The 15,165-nt window shown below is 27.4% G+C and overlaps 1 protein-coding gene across 1 annotated transcript in view; it reads right to left on the bottom strand.

The window, feature by feature from the left end:
* Positions 1–14,694, bottom strand: part of LOC148311038 (lachesin-like) — a 35,477-nt gene extending 20,783 nt beyond the window's left edge. The window contains exons 1-2 of the mRNA XM_088257343.1: positions 14,438–14,694; positions 5,162–5,227 (exon numbers count right to left, since the gene is read on the bottom strand). Of these exons, the coding sequence (XP_088113469.1) occupies positions 5,162–5,227; positions 14,438–14,498 (127 nt within the window). The 5' untranslated portion in view covers positions 14,499–14,694. The remainder of the gene's footprint in view (positions 1–5,161; positions 5,228–14,437) is intronic.
* Positions 14,695–15,165: the final 471 nt, after the last annotated feature.

The raw sequence follows: 15,165 nt of genomic DNA, 5'->3' as shown, positions 1-15,165 counted from the left end.
CAGCGGGTATGTATGAGGAGATGTATGAATGTGGATGATGCGAAGATTGTTTGCAAAAACAGATCGGTTGGCGTTCTATTCTCTCTGCCTACCCTTTTGGATCAGTGACGTGATAGTTAGTTAGTTTTTTAGTTAGTTTATATCCCCATTAGATCCTGGTAGGTGAATACAAAAGTTCTATGCATCTGACTCTCTTTGACCCCGCAGTTTGGTAGTCCTACCCATGGGCTAATTCAGACTTGACCAAGAGAAAAGAACGTTAGCTATCATGAAAATCCTTTCAAACATCCTTCTATACTCCTGGTGCCTACTCTACGTTGATGTTTGTGTGCGAAGGAATTGAATCGTAAAATTTCATTGCGCGGAGTGATTTTCTTCAGCCCCGTGTAAACAGACATTTCTCACAAGGGTTGGAGGTTTAATGGAAAACTACCCTCGGAATCGGACCATAAACCAAAACATAGGCGACAATAAACCAAGAGGCTTTTTTCATCATGCTTCCACTCCGGCGAGATTATGCCGTAACCGTTTCACGTCGAATGAATAACTCTCATAAATGTTGCAAGAAAATTAATGATATTCGATATCCTATCAATTTACTAAGTATTTTAGTTTTGTTGTTAAATTAAATTACCCCTTTACGATTTAAACAAGGGTTGATAATATTAAATAATTCACAACATTTTAGCGTGTTTTAATCCTTGTGCACAAATATTTTTTTTCTTTATCTTTTTTGCCCGCCTCTGTAGTGTAATGGTTAGCACACTAGGCTACCATGCTGGAGGTCCCGGGTTCGATTCCCAAGAGGGTCAAAATAAATATTAGTGATTTTTCAGTCTAATATTTATTTAATATGACCCCGGACTGGTACCTGAAGCGGAAGGCTGATCACCTTTCCTTCGTGTATTTAACGATCAAGATAACACTGCTTCTATACGATGCAGTGCCCTATGCACCATTGGGTGCGGATAAGGGTTTATTATTATTATCTTTTTTGCACCCTGCTTATAAATGCAAGGTCATGCTACGGGTAAGGGATTCTTACACTCTTACTATAGTGCTTTCCAGTATGCATTATGTGTGAGAACACACAAATCTAGGTTACTTCACATAGGGTTACTTCACATAGAAGTAATTTATATTGACGTTTTAAAAGATCCTCTATTTGGCTAGCCAAATTCAAGGTCACATGCCCAAACTTCGTTTTTTTTCATATAATTTTATTTTTTATTTTTTTCAAGTTTCTTCTCTTCTTTAAACCTTTATCCGCACCTCAATGATGCAAACAGCACTGCATCATATGGTGGTTAACACATGAAGGAAAGTTGATCAGCCCTCCACTTTAGGTATTAACTAGTCCAGCATAATATTGAATAAATAATAGAGAGAAACAATCACTTATATTTATTAAACCCCTCCTAGGGCACGAACCTAGGACCTCCAGAACGGTAGCCGAGCGTGCTGATCATAACACTACGGAGGCGGAAAAGTTTAGCTATTTCAAATAAAGTTTGATATTTTATTCGAAGGGCGAATAATTTAGTGTCTAATATGAAAAAAAATGTTATGATCATTTAAAAAAAATTAAATGTATTTTAAATTTGATTTGTTGGAAGATATCTAGATTTAAAAAAATAACGAAAATCTTGTATTCAATATTATATCATCCAATTTAATTATGTTTTAAGTATTTATGTGTTTTTTCATTTGATATATTTTGTTTTTGAATATTCTTAAATAATCTAATGTTCAAGATAAATATCATGGCAAGAGAAGTGGTGCTTCAAATTATTTGTAAAATAAAATAATAAAAAAATACACAGGATAATCCTTGTTATGGTAATTGAAACTCTCTCACTAAAATAAGCCCGAAACACATTTACAAAAAAATAATGAAATTGTATTTTGAAAAAATACCTAACACAATTTACGTCACTTCGTTCGCTACATCCATAAATTTCTTTAAAGCTTACTTTAAAAATATGAAATTTAACGTGATTTACTTACCTGTGAAGTTCTTATACAATCTTAACATGAAATTGAATTTCTTTGACGGCGCAACTGTCTTTGATATAAACTTTTTGAACATTTTTCCCGATGTTCTAATTAAAGTCGTGTAAATGTATGCTTTTCTCAAGGAAAATTCTCAAATACAAGTTTTTTCTTGACTTTTATTTGATTATATAAGCAAGTAAATATTTCCATGTAATTATGCAATAGAAATACAAAAAAAAAATCCTTTAATTTTTATTAAATGTAGGTGTCTCAACTTGCGATGGAGATCAATGGTAATTAAATTAAATTTTATATGCAAGTAAAAAAAATTGATAATTTTTTTTAAACTTCATGAACAGAAAAAAAATAAATTGGTGGGCTTATTGTTAAGAAACCAACCAAAAACATATTAGTGATATTGAATACCGAAGAACGGGGCTACCTGAACTTTGATATGAACAGATCAAGTAGAAGTATATCAAAATTGAAATGTCATTTAATTCATAATATTTTGTCTAAATACTAGTTCACAATTTTGGATTTTCTGCAGGAGTTCTTTACATATTTTGACATCTAAACCTTACAACACTACTAACATTTTCGGAACTCCTAGATATATTGACCGATCTCATGACATATCGCTCACTCCTTTCAAGAACGTCATAAATAAAAAATCGTCAATTTTCAGTTATGCATGTTTTCAGAATGCCCAGAAAATGTACTATATCCCAGCAAAAGCGGCATATTTTAAACTTAATGTTTACTCGTTACAGGGCAGAAAGTGATGGTTTTGCATTTTAAATAAAAGGTATTGTATAATTATTATTTTTTAAGTCCCAAATATTTTTCAAATGGAGGAAAAACCTTCAGGTTTTACCTAAAAAGATCTGTTGCACAGTAAAAAGTTCAATAAGTTGCTTGATATTTATTTTTAATATATTTCGTTTTATTATTAACTTTTAAAAACGTTCTCCTGACAAACCAAGTTTTTTGATTTATGACGTTCTTGAAAGGAGTGAGCGATATGTACAGATGAGTTCACAACAGCCTATGTTGGATTGAAAAAAACTTCTACTAAGCAATAAGTAGTGATAATATTATCCAAAACAAAATGAAAACTTGAATAATACCACTTCATGAGTTATATTTCATTACACACGGCTCGTTTCGAAAACCACAGATGTTTTTATCTTCAGGTGAATGGTATATTTTTTTAAATAATCAACATGTCATTCCACAAAGTTAATGCCAAATCAATAAATGAAGAAATAATAATATCAACATAAAGAACAAAGGCAAAATAAAGGAATGCATAAGTCATCAAGAGTTAATTCTATGAAAATTGTAAGATAGTTTATATTTTAAAAATTTTCTCTCTTGTTCGTGTGTATATAAGGTTAAATGGATAAAAACAAAAAAAAATGTAAAAAGAACTTCACCAATAAGACACACAGGTGGCTTGGCTTAGTGGGTCTCTGCAAAAATATTTTAAATATGTTTATAATTATAATTTCTATTTGAAGCACTAACTTTGTGATTTTCCATTTTATAATTAAAATGTAACTTTGTTTTAAAATCACTATAAATATTTTTTCGTAATCAGTATTGAAAAGGAAGCGGTTAGCTTCGAAACCGATTACTAGATTATCTCTCCAGTTGGGAACAGGATTCAAATAAAACATATTTAATTAGCTAGAAGAAACAAAAATCCACTAAATGATCCATAGAACTTGTACATAATAAGCAAGGTAAATAATAAATGCAATTCCCATCTAAAAAAAAGCTTCGAAACCGGTAGACATTTTAATTAAGATATAATAAAATTACATTTAATTACATAAACAAAGTTACATTTTAATTATAAATGTTTATATTTGTTCTTTAGTGTATACAACTTTTGTAAACAAATTTAAAAAAATAGGTTGTAAAAAAATTATGATATATTCTATATCTGCGATGAGTTATTAGGGAAACTTGTTTAAAATATTGAGTAAGGAAACTCACAACAAATTGTCGGTTTGTATGTTAATATAACGTTAATATTACCTTATAATAGAAACTCCAAGGAGCGGCAACTGATGAAAGTTAGTATCACAAGTACGTGAGTTATAGAGTTGAAAACTATTACTGCTCAGATACTTACGGTATAATCAATGGCTTAATACCAAGTATCAGACTATTAAGCAAGAAACTAAAGGCCAAATTAGTAGAAACATTTATGTTACAAAATGAGTCAAAAATTAAAAATACTTAATATACAATAAGTATACTGATTGCCTTAAAACTTTTGAGTTAATTAATACGAGTAATACTTAAAAAACAGTATTTCTCATAGTGAGCGATAACGACCCAGTGTGGGTGTTCTGGAAGACTTTTACAGGGCACAAGAACTTTAAAAGACAGACAGATTTCAATAATAATTATATATAATTATATAAATATATATATATATATATATATATATATATATATATATATATATATATATATATATATATATATATATATATATATATATATATATATATATATATATATATATATATATATTATATATATATATATATTTATATATATATATATATTTATATATATATATAAACACATTTATATATATATATATATATTTATATAAATTTATATATATATATATATATATATATATATATATATATATATATATATATATATATATATATATATATATATATATATATATATATATATATATATATATATATATATATATATATATATATATATATATATATATATATATATATATATATATATATATATATATATATACACGGGTATCAACACAATTGCAGCTTATGTTGTTGTCACCACTATACCCCCAACATACCCATATTTCTTATCAAGTGCCACAAGTGCCAAATCAATATATTATATAGTTGGTGTACTGGCAGAAAACGAAAATATAAAATTATGACTTAGTGATGCATATTTTAAAAATTGTCAACCTTCTATTAACTGGTAAAATACACAAAATGGTTTAAAATGTCATATTTATGTGGTTTTAAAAGTAAATTTAACTTTTAGTTAAATAGCGGGTATATTATAGCGGGTATTTATATAAGGATTTAAGAGTTAACGCTTTTTGGCAGTAAACCCACGATATAATGTTGTTATTATTCATACATACCATTTGTGTATTCGTCGATTGCCGAAGGAGATTGGCTGACTGAGTTACTGCTTCTTGTTAGGCGGCCTGTAAAACAATACCAATAAGTGTTATATGTAAATTTTAGCACAATATAACGCAGTAATTTTGTATTTTATAAATTTGCTGAAGTTAGTATCTAGTAATTAACACAGTATAATTATAATTTGCCATAATGATTTTTGGCATAGCGTCGATACTGATTAGAGATAACAATGTATTTTAATTAAATATAATTATAATTAAATACATAATAGCGATGAAAACAAAGTAATCAATTGATAGTGTTGTACGAAATTGTAAATATTGAGTAAAAAAAAAATAATAATTAACATTATTTTTCTTAAATGTCATATTAATATAAGTATTATAACTGCAGACAGTTGGTGGAATTATATATTGAATTATTGGGTAATGTTTCCAAATTTAAACACGGTTATTGGATTGAATTCTACTTTTATTTACATATATCGCTCACTCCTTTCAAGAACGTCATAAATAAAAAAACTTGATTTTATGTTTTAAAATATAATACAATGTATTAAAAATAAGTATCAAGCCTCTTATTGAATTTTTTATTGTACAACAGATCTTTTTAGGTAAAACCTGAAGGTTTTTTCTCCATTTGAAAAATATTTAAAACATTCAAAGAAAAAATTAAACAATACATTTTCTTCAAAATGCAAAAACAGCATTTTCTGCCCTGTAGAGGGTAAATATTAAGTTAAAAATATGCCTCTTTTGCTGGGATATAGTACATTTTCTGGGCATTCCGAAAACATGCACAACTGAAAATTTACGATTTTTGATTTATGACGTTGTTAAAAGGAGTGAGCGATATTATATAAGATAATATGTGACGCGTTTCGTCTTATTTAGACATTATGAAATACTCTATGTGTTTGATAATGTGTAAAATAAGAATTTTAAAAAAAGCTCGTACCTCCTATTCATATTTCAATGTCTCAAAGATACAGCTTTTAAATTTGGACTTAGCTTCACATACGGTTTTTGAAAATTATTCGGAATGCATCGAAACACTTGTCATAAAAGAGTTAATTTTAAGAAATGGTGGTATTTACCAAGTCAAATTTTTGACATCTCATCAAAGATGAAGAAAAATATGGAAGTCTGGACATTTACGGGGCTGAAGACCATCATAGGCTAGTTTAGGTGATCACTTTACACACGTGTAATATTCACTAATTCTACCTTTTATTGACAACCACACTACTGAATTTTTGTTAGTTCTATATATATATATATATATATATATATATATATATATATATATATATATATATATATATTTACATATATATATATATATATATATATATATATATATATATATATATATATATATATATATACTTTTACTATATATACTTCTACTATACATACTTCTCTTATGCATAGTTGTGAAGAACAGTTATTGGAACTAATGATTGTATTTTTTGTATTCTTATTTATCATATATTGTAACTGTTGTTCTTCCTTCCAATAAAATAAAATAAAATAAAAATATATGAACCAATTTGGAAACATTATTCTTGAATCACTAGAACTTCACTAGAGACATCTATTGGTGAGATGAAAAGAAGCTTTTTATTGAGCAGAAACTCTTTTATTAGTATGTGAGATCTGAATCCTGGATTATAATCACACACATGATTATAATCATACCCATTATTGACAACCACTCTTCTCAAATTCTTGAAATTTCTAAATACATATATGAACCAATTTTGAAACATAGTCAATCACTTATTGATTCAAGAATAATGTTTAGAATCGGTGAATGTTACACGTGTGTAAAGTGATCACTTAAACCAGCCTATGACGGTCGTCAGCCATATAAATGCCCAGACTTCTTCCCAATTCTTCTTCATCTTTGATGAGATGTAAAAAATAATATGAAAATAACTTCTGTAATTGGAGATAATCCAGATTTTGTAAACAAGTATTTAGACACACTCAAAATGTTGTAAGTTAAACTAAAATTAAAATTAGATGAGTTCTATTAAAAAATCAAAAATAAAAATTTATGTGATTTTATTATTGAAATTTTGTAAATTTATATTGTAGCGGTATTGAAAAAAGCTGTCTTAATACATCCAGATCCTTCACAATTGTTATACGGATGATGTCATTCATATAAAGTTGTTTTTATTTATTTGTTAGAATGTGTTTGTTTACGTGTGTTTTGTGTGCAAGTGTGTGTATGTTGATAAATGAATTTGTGCAGAGGTTGTAAACACAGGCATAAAACAAAACCAACAAAATGGAGAATGCCCGGGGGACAAAAGATGGAGGCTTTTTGCAGAGTCCTCTCCAAAGAGTTCCGACATTTGTTTCCTAGAAGCATAAACGAGTCGTAGGGAAGAATACTGATCAAGGAGAGGAAAAGGTAAACAAAATAATTTAAAACGATTTTTTAAATTTCTTGAATGTTTTTTGCAAAAACTTTTTTTAACACACACATTAAAAAAATCATGAATGATTAAAATAAAACTAAAACATTGTTTAAAACCACTATTATTTTTTTATTACATTTGAGTGCTGTAGGTACTGTAATTTATTGGTATAACTGCACTGTATATAATAAAATAACATACGAATGAAGTTTTTTTCACAATTATTTTATTTGACCGGGTTTAATGATCGAGTTTCGTCATAACCGATACCATCACCAGTCTGACCCGGTCACTGGTCAAATAAAATTTATTTGAAAAATAAAAAAAACTATTATTTTATTTAACTTTTTTTTATTCGACAATAATCTTGTCATTTTCAGGGATTGACATGTATGTACAATACTTAACCTAAAACTTTGTAGAAACCGTGTGGAGAATAAATAGTGCGAAAAATACAAATGGTTAAAAATAACGTTTAAGATTTATCATATATATATTTTTTATTATTTCGTTCGGATAATTCATTTATTAGTTCGGATAATATAAAGATATTTTATCCAAATAGAAATTTTTACTGACGGTAGTGCCCTCTATTGATAATTCGTAAGTTAACAGCTTTCTCCAATTGAAAACAGGTAAATATATATATAAATATATATATATATATATATATATATATATATATATATATATATATATATATATATATATATATATATATATATATATATATATATATATATATATATATATATATATATATATATATATATATATATATATATATATATATATATATATATATATATATATATATATATATATATATATATATATATATATATATATATATATATATATATATATATATATATATATATATATATATATATATATATATATATATATATATATATATATATATATATATATATATATATATATATATATATATATATATATATAAATATATATATATACATTTATATATATACATATATATTTATATTTATAAATACTTTTATTTATATTTAGAGAGAGAGGCTGAAATAACATTTCAATTTTAAGATATAACTTTTTTGACTGATTGATCATTAATTTTTTTATTAATATTAATTTTCTAAGCTGAAATTCCACCTTTATCTAAATTACAACTAACAGACAAAGGAATCCAAGAGTAGTGTATGTACAATATATACATTTCTCAAAAAATAAATGTAACTTTGATGTTTAATAATGGACAGAATGATAAGAATTACACGAGTGTATAAAGTGATAACTTAAGACTCTCAAAGGCCTGGTTATAAGCTTTGAAATATAAGACTTCCATCACTTTTTGTATAAAAATGAGAGATGTTTTGTCTCAAGTTAAAGCACTTTTAATATTATATATAAAATATGTTGTATTTGATAATAGTATTTTCAACATTGTTTTATGATAAAATTATCAAAATAAATATATAATATGTTATTTTATCTACAAAGTGCATTTTTTTTCATCAAATATCATTGTTGTATTCATGCTCTTGCATATAATGTATAGTTTATGTTTTTATGCATTTTGGCTCCATATAAAAACAAATCAACGTTTTAATAGATTTATATTATCCACTGACACTTCGTGATGGAATTGCATTTTTAATTTATTATTAGATTAAAACCAATATTTTTAGCTTTTCCACTTTTTTATTTGACCAGCGACCGGGTTTCGTCGTTACCGACATCATCAGACTGGTGAGAGGCTATACAAATTGTTATGTTATATATAAAAGAAGGCAGGAGTTGATAACCATGATTTGATTTCTCTCTCTCAATAAAATTATATCAAATCATGGTTATCAACTCCTGCCTTCATTTATATATAACATAACAATTTGTATAGCCTCTCACCAGTCTGATGATGTCGGTAACGATGAAACCCAGTCGCTGGTCAATTAAAAAAGTGGAAAAGCTAAAAATATTGGTTTTAATCTAATAATAAATTAAATCAACGTTTCATTATTAAAGATATATGGTTTTAAATAAAACCTTCATAAAACAAATTTAAGAAATTGGAGTAATGTGGTTGTCAATTATGGGTAGAATAGTGAATGGAACACAGTTTAAAAAGCGATCATCAAACAAACCAATAGGTCATAAGCTCGGTTAATTCCCAGACATTCATATTCTCCTTCGTGTACGTTGAGATATCAATAAAAAAATGAAGGTAAAGTTTTAATTTTTTTTTCTTAGTCATTATTCACTAGTCCCCTAAAGTATTACTTAATGCTATACCGAAATGTTAGTTACTTAGTAATTTAAAGAGAAAGGTTCTCAAATTAAGACAAAAGAAATAATCGCGTAGAATAAGTGTATTTATAAAGTGGCTGTATTTAAATGAAATATTTAGCAAGAAGCAGATTTTACGACAAAACCACTTTTGCAACTTTTTGATGCCCATTGTGAATAAATTTGCATTAAGGTGATGAAAAAAGGAAGTGGTTAGTCCAGGTGAGGTGATTGTACATACATACAAGATTGATCTCAGAGAAAAATCTTTTGAATGGATAATTTTTATAAGCGCCATTTATTTAACAAAATCAGTGACAGAATGGTAGAAAAAGTGGTAAAAATAAATGAATGGGCAGCAAATTTTCCATTTCGTATCATTTTCTATTATACTATATTAAGTTGAAGTTTTAAAAAAAAAATTATGTTTACGATTTTAGACTACAATAAATAGCGTTTTTATTTACAATTCATTTCAAACTTTGATTTTTGTTTGCAAAAATATGAACAGTAATAATAATTATATATACTTAATAAAATTATCACTTACAATAATAGCACTATCAATAACAAAAGTTTTTTAAAACAATTCGTCACATAAATGACTGTTACATACTTAAAAAATCTGGTATACTTTCAGATTATAAAACAAGGGTGATGGTGTTTCATTATTTGCTTTTATATATTTATGAAAATTATAGTAAAATAAGGAAGGAATGCAAAGCTGAGATAAGCATTATCGATAAAATTAAGAAAGGTGTGTTGAGATGGTTTGGACATGAAAAACGAATGAATGAGGAAAGAACGGTAAAACAAGTTTATGAGGCAAATGTAATTGGAAAAAGGAGCAGAACAAGACCGAAAAAAACATGGCACGATCAGGTATTCCAAAAACTTGAAAGTGGTCAGATTTGGAGTCGTAATAATCGGCGGGAATGTATGAAAAGATGCATGAACGTGGAAGAGGCAAATAATATTTGCAAAGACAGAATGGTGTGGCGTTCTATTCTCTCTGCCTATCCCTGCGGGGAAGCGGCGTGATGGCAAGGTAGCTAGTTAGTTATAAATATGAACGTACAAACAAAGCAAATGAAATTAAGCACGAAAAATACAATTTTCATCCGCTCGATTCGATACATTTAGCAGTGGAAACTCCCTTTAAGACTTAGAATTCAATTTGAACGTTAATTTACGAACACACGCGTATATAATGAGGTAAAGGAAAATAAATGAATATTCGCGACTTGACAAGTCAACGCAGCGTTCGAAATATAAATTTTAAGTTCAGAAAACTTTTCCCCATCAACGGAAATTTATTTGGCGGTGTACAGTGTGATTAAAAAGTCATGCAAATAATTAAAAAAATAACTTTCCAAAAAAAGGCTTTAAAAAAAAAGTTTCATGTTTCAATTGAAAAAAATAGCATTTTGAGTAAAAGAGCTAGGAAAAAATACTATTTAAATTAAAATGTAAAAATTGTGATTCCCGGATTGCTTTCAATATTTAAAATTGCATTCGAAAAACTTTCGTTTTTTTAAAAGTAGATATGTTATGTTAACCTTGCTTTGGAAAATTATGCTTTAATAAAACTTTTTCGACTGTAATGGCGCCGCCATCTGTTAAAATTACAGCAAAAAATGCAATAAGAAAGATTCTTCAAGACGCATGAAAGACACATGCATTATTCAACCTGAATTATTACATACATTCTGGGAGATGTCTGAAAACCTTTTTTTACTAAGTAAAGACCCTTTTAAATGTATGCATACTGCTAACTGAATTATTTTTACATACTATGAACCACACAACTCAATTTGTTGATACTCATATATATGTTCACCCGGAATAGTAAAATCATATTTAAAAAAAAAAACTTTTTGGAAACCGCAATGGCAGCCCCATTTGTTCAACGTAACAGCACCACTCGTATAAAACTAATTGATGCTTTGTTTCATGTTGAGATTCCTCTAATATTGAACCATCATTCAAAGAGTAAATAATCCCGTTTCTGATGAAAAAAATTATTGAAAAATTATTAGTAATTTAAAATTAAAATAAAACAAGAAAAATATAAAAATAAATTTTTAATATTTTAAATGCATTTTTAAAGTAATTCCCTTTTTTGTTTGATGGTGTGCTTACAAATTGTGCTTTTACCCAAGAAAGGAATAATTAGTAAGAGCTTGCTTAATTTTAAACGAAATCCTGAAATTGATATTTAAGATCAAATTAATGATCATTAAGGTTCTTAATTAACTTCTTGATATAAAATTTCTCTAGATTACGCACAAAATTCGATTAAACCGAATTGGGATCATTTTACGTAAAAGGCAGTACCTAAAATTACATTACCTTCCGACTTTTACTAACAACTCTCTTTGTAATTTATTCTTTAAACCTTATTCCGAGAAAAAACTGATTAAAATTATGAGAAATGAAAAATCTTTCAATTTCATTCATGTTATTCAAATGTACGAAAAATATTTTAAGGATTTCTTAATAATAATATTTAATTCTCAGACATTGGAATATTCACCCTACGATGGTATATGAGTATTATTTTTTGACATCTCATCAAACATGAAGAAGAATATGGAAGTCTGGGCATTTACGGGGCTGACGCCGTCATAGGCTGGTTTAAGTGATCACTTTACACACGTGTAACATTCACCAATTCTACCCATTATTGACAACCACACTACTCAAATTCTTGGAAGTTCTATATATGAACCAATTTAGAAACCCTGTTCTTGAATCACTAGAACTTCACTAGAGACATCTATTGGTGAGATGTAAAGAAGCTTTTTATTAAGCAGAAACTCTTATATTAGTATGTGAGATCCGAATCCTGGATTATAATCACACACATGAGAAACGCCAGAAAATAACATTTTCATTTTTATTATTAAGCTTATAATTTGACCAGATAATTTATTTACAACATTTTGAGTGTGTCCAAATACTTGTTCACAAAATCAGGATTATCTCCTATTACAGGAGTTATTTTCATATTATTTTTTGACATCTCATCAAAGATGAAGAAGATATATATATATATATATATATATATATATATATATATATATATATATATATATATATATATATATATATATATATATATATATATATATATAAATATATATTTATATATATATATATATATATATATATATATATATATATATATATATATATATATATATATATTTATGTGTGTGTGTGTTTGTGTGCATGTGTGTGTCACTTATAAGTCATAAAACTGCACTAGAACCATAAAAGCAAGCGTGAGCAATGTTCCTGCGATGGTTGCACTTCCATTATAGACACATAACAGCCAGTTTATATGCCTTCGTATAAAATGTACTTACATACATAGTTTTACTGCCCGCGATAATGGGGCCAATAAAACAACTCCGGTAATAAAGACAATGGGAAATAATAAATGCACGGAGTCACCACGAGAAGGTGCACTAAGAGGGAATGATAATTACTATTTGTATGGTTCAAAATGGAAATTTAGTAAACCGGAGAAAAATTCTTTAATTTTTACTTCTTATTGTTATTTTTTTTACTTCATAACTTTTAATTGTTATTACACTTTTTTCACAACCAAATTTCTATTCCTTATATTATGTGTTTAACCTGCATCTTAATTGTTTCTGTAAGCTTGTGTTCCCATCTAATTGATGAAAAACATCAAAACTTTTTGGATTGCACACACTATATTTCGTTTATTGTAATATTTTTTTAATTGTTTGTAAACTGTTATTAAATAAAATAAAATATGATGAACCGGAGCGTTTTTAATTACTAACTAACTAACTATCTTACCATAACGCCGCTTCACTGCAGGGGTAGGCAGAGAGAAAAGAACGCCATACCACTCTGTCTTTGCAAACATTCTTCGCCTCTTCCATCTTTTACGCATCTCCTCATACATAACCTCATTCATACATAATTTCGACTCCTGACCGGGCCCCTTTCAAGTATTTGACATACCTGATCGTGACAAGTTTTCTTCGGTCTTCCTCTGCTTCTTTTTCGAACTACATCGCCTCATAATTTTTTTTTTCAGTTCCTTCCTCATTCGTATGTTCCATAGATCCAAACCATCTCAAAACACCTTTCTTAATTTAATCGATAATGCTTATCTCGGCTGTGCATTATTTCCTTATTTCACCATTCGAACAGGTATCATACATTATTTTGCCACACTTTTTTCAAAAATAATACATAAAATTTAATTAAAAAGAGAATTTAAAAAATATAATTTACATATTAAAATTTTATGTCAAACACTAATTTTTCGAGTCTACTAATATGTATTTAATTGTTTAAATAAAGACGTAAAAATTAATTTTGTGTCATTTTCAAATGAACATTCGTTTATTAATGCTATTGTCACAAAATAATTTTTGCGTATTTTTTATCAATAAAAAACAACTTGGTTGACTCAAAAATCAGTTTTTGATTTAATATTTATTACAAAAATTAAAATGGAGTTCTAAAAATAAAACGTTATCTCTATAAATAGATAAATAATTTAAATAATATCAAAATGCATTCTCACCGTCTGCTGTTACCAGGAATATAAGAGCGGAGAGGAAGAATGCGCAGTGTGACACCCCCATCTCGCACCAACACCGATGCAGGATCTTCTATACAGTCATTAGGTTGCACTTGTGTTATTCAAAACATTCCATACACTCGGGTGTATTGCCAAATGTGTCATGGGGTTCTTCACTTGACATTTTACTCGGATAAAAAATAAGCGATAATTGTCTAAAATAAGATCACCATCTTTGATAACGAATTTTGATTATCTCTCTACAATGTTTAAATTAAAAGTATTGATTAAAAAGTGTTTAAAAAAATAAATAAAAAGGCTGAATTTTTTTCAGTAGCTTAAAATTTTTATTTTAAGATAACTGTTTGGAACTATTTATAAATGTGCAACTGTATTTTTAGTTTTTATTATAATTTTAAAATGATTTTATTATTATTGTTGCCAGTATAAAATTAAATTTACGGAAAATGGTTTTTGTTACAGAAAGTTGTGTAAGGGATTGATTTTTATAAAGCTTTTTTGTAATAAATTTAAATTATGTAAGTACATAACATATTTATTCAAATATGTTTTCTCTGAGATATTATTATTAGCTTTTAATAATTTGAAGTATTATTATAAGTTTGCCCCTGTCACAACTCCATGTAAACATATTTTCCCATTTAACTCTTATTTTGAGTCGATGGTGCAAAGGACACAGTATCGTATGGTTGCAGTGTCATCTTTACCAT

This window comes from Brachycentrus maculatus, unplaced genomic scaffold (genome assembly GCF_059751285.1).
Source record: "Brachycentrus maculatus isolate JH-2025_06_01 unplaced genomic scaffold, ASM5975128v1 h1tg000079l, whole genome shotgun sequence".
Lineage (NCBI taxonomy): Eukaryota > Metazoa > Arthropoda > Insecta > Trichoptera > Brachycentridae > Brachycentrus > Brachycentrus maculatus.
This window is presented reverse-complemented; position numbering and strand designations above follow the sequence as displayed.